Genomic DNA, 6,027 nt, shown 5'->3' with positions numbered 1-6,027 from the left:
CAGAGGGGTGAAGGGGTTTGCTTGAGGTCACTCAGCTAGGGGTTAAACAGGACTCAGGACCTGAACACAGGCAGCCTCAGTTCTTCACTTCCTTACATCATGTTGCTCCATAAGATGAAAACAAAGGAAAAGGAGGGACCAAGGAATACCAAGGAGAAGCAGTTGAATCTAGAGGAAAGTCCAGAATCTTAGGAATTGGCCAGGAATCCAGGGCAACACAGTTAGAAGCCACGTGGACCTCAGGGACAGCCTCACTGATCACGTCTGGTTTCGGGGTGGGGGGGTGGTTTCTGTGCTGTGAGACTTTGCTTAGAGATACCAGGGGAGCGGCTTGTGGACTGAGTATCAAGGATATACGCGGCAAGCTCTCTCTTCAGCTCTGTCTGCCGAGAAAGTTTGATACTTGGGTTGGTTTTCAGAGGTGCCAGTGGAAGAATCAGAGCCACAAGCCAAGAATGTGTGTTTGTTTCTCGATCTCTGTCTCTAGCAGACCACATTGGTTGCTGTTTACTCAAGGGAAAAAAAAAAATTTCCCAGTCCCCCCACTCCCAGCCTGCTCAACACACACCCTCCTGCCTCAGTTTCCTGGGACCTAAGAAATGACAGCAAGGATCAAAGCTGGGGCCCGGCACCACAGACGGAATGAGAAAGTTCATTTTTCTGGTTTTCCTCACACACGTTGGATATTGTAAAGGGTGTACCTTTAGCCCAGGTCCTGCCTTCAGGGAACTTGGGGTAGTTACACATGTGGCATCTACATGGTATCCAAATGCTCCATGGCCATCCTCTCCACTTTTTTTTTTTTAAACCTTTGCAGATTTCTTTGCTCTTGCTGTCTTCATATTGATGTTGGCGCCATTTTACACTGGGAACATGTAATAGTTTCCTATTGCTGCTATAACAAATTACCACAAACTTAGCAGTTTAGAAGAATACCAATGTATCATAGTTCTGGAGGCCAGAAATCTAAAATGGGTTTCACGAGGTTAAAATCAGGGTTTGGGAGGCTCTAGGGGAGAATCCTGTTTCCTTGTCTTTTCCAGCTCTGGAGGCTGCCCGTAATCCTTGGCCCTGCATCCGTCTTCAAAGCCAGCAACTTCTGACAGTCCAGTGGTTAGGACTCGCCGCTTTCACTGAACCTGAGGACACAGGTTCAGTCTCTGGTCAGGGAACTAAGATCCCGGCACGTCACTCCGTGGCAGACAAAAATTTTAAATTTAAAAATTAAAAAAAATAATTTCTAAGCCAGCGTCTTCTAATCTGATACCTGACACTCTTGCCTCCCCCTCTGATTTGTAAGGAGCGGTCCTTAACCACATCTGCCAGGTCTCAGTTGCCATGTAAGATAGCATTCACCGGTCCTGGCAGCTAGGCTGTGGACCCCTCTGGAGGAGGGGCATTATTCTGCCTACCCCAGCATATCCGGCCCCTCTTCCGCCTCTAAGGACTACCTCCTTCTACCTTCCCTCTTCCATCCTCTCCGTACCCCACGCCTTCATGCATGAGACCTGCCCCATTAGCTCCAGTGCCACTATCCAGTTCTCAGGGTGCCCACCCGACACCCATGATGTGTTGATAACTTCCCCCGACTTCACTCATAGTGGCCGCCTCCCAGTGCTGAGATCCACCAGGAGCCCCTTTCCTTTTCTTGGCTTCTCCCTACCCCCTCACTAGCCCAGCCTCCCAATGGATCTCTAAAGGAGACATGCAAAGAGATACTGCTTTTTAATTACAAGTGCTATTGTAACATCTATAAGGAAGCACACTTTAAGCTTAATTGAGACCAAATGTGAAGTTAAATTAAATGAATAACTAATTAATGTAATGCTCGCGCATTAGCCCCGAGTGAGTGCTGAGGCCCAGAGAGGGGGCAGGTCCTGGGCCTCCAGGGACAGTCAGTGCCCAGAGCTGCAGAGAGGGGTTGCGGGGCAGGGATCCTGGGCCTGGGACCCAGGTGTGCAAGGACCGATGTCAGGGCCCGGGGCCCCGGACTCCTACCTACACCCAGCTTTCATTTCTGAGGCTGGCCCCAAGCTCCCACACGCCCTGTGCATCTCCCTAGCGCCACACTGAGCCACCGGCACCAGAGAATGTCTGTTTATTTTCCAGCCCCTGGGCCTAACACATTTAGGGGCTTGGTACGCGTCCGTTTTCACTTCCTTCCTGTTCATTCTTCTTTCTGGATGGTCACATTTGTTCCTCCATTGCCACTAGGATTGCCCTCCTGCCAGCCCTGGCCCTTCAAGGCTGGACGAGTGGACGGTGAAGTCGCTCAACTTGAGTCACCCACCCTGGTGTTTTTTCTCCCATCGTTTAAACGTTTCCCTGTTCCTGTCTTATCCCCTAACTAACCCCTGAGGGCAGGGCGTGCATTGACACTGACTTATCTCCCTGATTCATAGCGATCCTCTGAGGGAGGTAATGTCATTACTGTTTTCTAATGAGGAAAAGGCTCGAAGCCATCAGTGGTGAGGCTGAGAAGGAGACCTCCAGAGTGAGCGCCCAGGGAGGGACAACACCCTGCCAACACTGCCCCAGAAGCGGTGGGCGAGGGAGCCTGTCTCCCTGCAGGAAGCAGAAAGAGAGCCCGGGCACGGGCTCTACCGTGGGATGATGGCGCCATCTAGTGGCTTCCCTGAGTGCTGCTGGCAGGTAAACCTGATCTTTTTGTTTTGTTTTATTTATTTTTGGCTGCGTTGGGTCTTTGTTGCTGCGCGCAGGCTTTCTCTAGTTGCGGTGAGCGGGGGGCTACTCTTCATTGCAGTGCATGAGCTCTCTTGTTGTGGAGCACGGGCTCTAGGCACGCGGGCTCAGTCGTGGCGCACAGGCTTAGTTGCTCCGTGGCATGTGGGATCTTCCCAGACCAGGGCTCGAACCCACATGCCCTGCAATGGCAGTCGGATTCTTAAGCACTGCGCCACCAGGGAAGCCCCAGGTAAACCTGATCTTGAGAGACGCATTCTTGAACCTGAGCTGCAGCTCCGACCTGGGGGCCTGAGGACTTAGACATCCCAACTGACTCCTGCTTTTAAAGCCAGAGTGGGTCTCCGGCACTTTGAGACTTGCTATTTGTCACCATTGGCGTGTGTATAACCTGTCTCAGCGTGGAGGGATTTGTATCCCGCCCATGAACTGCCCACAGGCTCGCCCGCGGCTCCCAGTGTCCTCACGACTGCGTCCTCTGGGAACGCCAGTTGTCAGCTCCCCAGCACACCACCCTGTGGCCCTGGGACGCTGCCCTAGCCGCCCACATGAGCCCTGACAGGACGAGCACAGGCACAGCTGGCGACATCTATATCGGGGCTTAATGGGCAGCTTCAGAAGGCAGACAGAAATGCCAAGCGCTGGCAGACCCAAGGGTTTGGGGCCAGCTGCAGGGGGCTGCGAGCTGCACACGTAACAGCTGCCTGAACGAAGCCAGCAGCACCCTCCCACCTTGCCAGTCACGTCACCCCCGTGCCTGTGCTTAGGGTGTCAGTCCTTTTTCTGTGTCCACTACCTACTCCATTCCTAGAGCACAGCTGGCAAACAGTGAGCACTCGGTAACCACTGGCATTTCATTATCAAAATATTTAATAACGTGACTGGTACTTTGGTCATGCCCTCTGCCCCACCCTTCCCCTACAGCAGCACTGCCCTGACAAGCCATCTTCCCTGGGGACACAGAGGGCTGGGATGAGAGCAGGCAAGGGGCCCTCACAGTCGGGAGTGACACCTCCCCTCTCTCCCTAGTCCTGCCCTGGAGGATACAGCAATAATGCTTTAATCAGAATGGGTCAGGAGTTAGAAACAGGATCAAATGGAGGGTAGATGGAGGAGTGCCAACGTGGGGAAACACAGAGAAAACTGGCTTGTGGACAAAGGGACAAAGAGAGGCCGGGTGGCTCTGAAATAGCCACTTCTAGGTACAGGCTGATGACAGAGGTTCACGTTTAGCGTGAGAAGGACAGACACGCTTTTTCCAGGCCTCGGCCCTGCTGAACCTCTGCCTTCTGACTTGGAATCGGAACAAGCAGGAGTCTGAGCATATCCCTTCTTGTACCAAAACGCAGACACTGCTTAGCCCTGATCCCTTCCACTGGCGGCCTCCAGAGCTCAGGCCTTTATCGCTGTCGGTGCAACTGACGCCTTCGGGGCCTTTACAGTTCCTCCTCTCCTTCCGCCCCCCTAGCCAGGACCGTATACTGTGTGGTAAATCACTTCTCTGTCATCAAGGGCTTTGTAGTTAATAGATATTGTTTAATAATCTTTAGGACCAGGCAGCCTCTATGCTCTGTTAGTCCCCAAACAATGATGAAAACCTCCCCTGACGTATTCCCGGCAGCCACGAGACTAGTTACCCATTCATAAATCTTAAGAATGCATGTCCTGTTTCCCAGTACCCGCCCCCCTGCCCCAGGTTAACTATAAAACTGTCCTGACGGCCCCCAGGTGGTGTGGAGCGCTCCCAGACCGCCGTCCACCTGAGCCCGAGCCCCAACCCACCCCGTAAGTGACCCTATACTAAACTGGTCTTGATCGCATGGAGCTGCCCCCTCATTTCTTGGTCTCAAGGTGCCTTAGTTCAGTGGGCACTTTGCGTCCCCTCCGTCCTCCAACAAGGCCCTTGAGTCTTCCGTGGCCTCAAGCTTGGTGGTCCCCTTCCGGTGGAGAGTCTCCTAGCCCGTGGAAGCCTCGTGGGCTGCGCTGGCTGGTGCTGGGCCCGGAGGCTTTGCCTCGGCCTCCTGGGGGGGTGCACTGTGGGACCCGGCGAGGGCCCTCCAAGTTTCTGCTGCGATCGGGTCCTCACATTTCTCTATACCTGCGTGAGGAGCAGAGAGGCAATGGGAGAGAAAGTGAGGACGTCCCCAACGGTGGGGACGGGGAAGGCAGGTCCCGAGGGTCCCTTAATAATTGCCTTTCATCCCGTTCGCTATCATTAGGGCTCCTGTCACCTCTTCAGCAAGCAGGGAACACCAAGCCAGAATAAGGTGAAAAGCCTTACAATGCCTGTACCGCGTCTGACCACTCTGCAAAGCAGTACCGCATACCCAGCTTGTCGCAGCCTGAGATCAGCCCTACCAGGTAGTTAGAAACGAGCATCCCCATTTGACACACAAGGACGCGGACATTCAGAGAAGGTGCTCGAGGCTCTACAGAAGCAGGTGAGCAGAGAAGTCAGGATGGTCCAGCATTTCTGGTTTCAAGCCCCAGGCTCCCTCTGCCCAAGCAGGTGACTCTGCTTCTCCCACACAGGCCTTCCTCAGAGAAGGACCCGCTGAGGATGCAGAGAGAAGCCAAGCCCGCACACCTGGGGTCAAACTCAGGCTCTGCTGGGACTAGCTAAAGGCCTGAGGTACGCTCCATGAGCTCCGAGCGTCTGTTCTCTCACCTCTAAGTGAGAACATCTACCTCTCAAGGCTGCCGAGAGGGAAGCCAGTACAGCTCATGCCCAGAGCAGACGCTTACTACGCACTAATTCTTTTCCCTTTCTGCATCACTTCCTCTCCTCCCAACGTCCCCCCGGGCCTGGCCGGGGGACAGCAGGTGGAGGGGGCACTGGTCACGTGAGGTGCCATCCACTGCTCCCCCTCCAGGGCAGGGCAGGGCACAGACTCTGTTAATGCCTCCTGCCCTGCATTCTTCTCCCCCTGAACCAGGACGATGCCTTCCTCAAAGGGAAGCTCTTCCCCGGATACAGTGCTGGTTACCATGATCCCCGTGGGCTCTTCCTCACATTTACCATCCAGACCAGGTCCATCGCTCCGGCAGCTTCTCATTAGCAAGAGCTTCCTAAGGAGAGCCAGAAAGGCCACGAGAGAACATTGCCATCCCAGCGCCAGCCGCGCAGCCCAGACTCTAGCGCCCTGCCTCAGCCGCGGGCCTATCTGCGCGGCCTCCACGCCCGCCACCGCTGGGCGACAGGCAGAGAGCACAGCAGGCCGGCTTTGGGTTTTGCTCCAGAGGCTTTGCTTGGTAGCTGCCTTTGTCTGCACACCCCAGGCAGAGGGGCCAGGTGCCCTTGGTTTCTGAACTTCAGAGTCCAAG

At 54.5% G+C, this 6,027-nt stretch overlaps 1 protein-coding gene across 6 annotated transcripts in view; it reads right to left on the bottom strand.

Moving 5' to 3' along the window:
- The window catches only part of SLC37A2 (solute carrier family 37 member 2), a 38,320-nt gene that overhangs the window by 475 nt on the left and 31,818 nt on the right, over positions 1 to 6,027 (bottom strand). For 5 of the 6 annotated variants that reach the window (XM_060160697.1, XM_060160694.1, XM_060160693.1 and 2 more), the window contains one exon: positions 4,219 to 4,801. Coding sequence is in view for 1 of the 6 variants with exons in the window: in XM_060160695.1 (XP_060016678.1) it covers positions 4,786 to 4,801 (16 nt within the window). In the remaining 5 variants the exon portion in view is untranslated. Of the gene's footprint in view, positions 1 to 4,218; positions 4,802 to 6,027 lie in introns of those variants that run through there. The other variant, XR_009542562.1, reaches the window with a different exon arrangement.

Source organism: Lagenorhynchus albirostris, chromosome 9 (genome assembly GCF_949774975.1).
Source record: "Lagenorhynchus albirostris chromosome 9, mLagAlb1.1, whole genome shotgun sequence".
Lineage (NCBI taxonomy): Eukaryota > Metazoa > Chordata > Mammalia > Artiodactyla > Delphinidae > Lagenorhynchus > Lagenorhynchus albirostris.
This window is presented reverse-complemented; position numbering and strand designations above follow the sequence as displayed.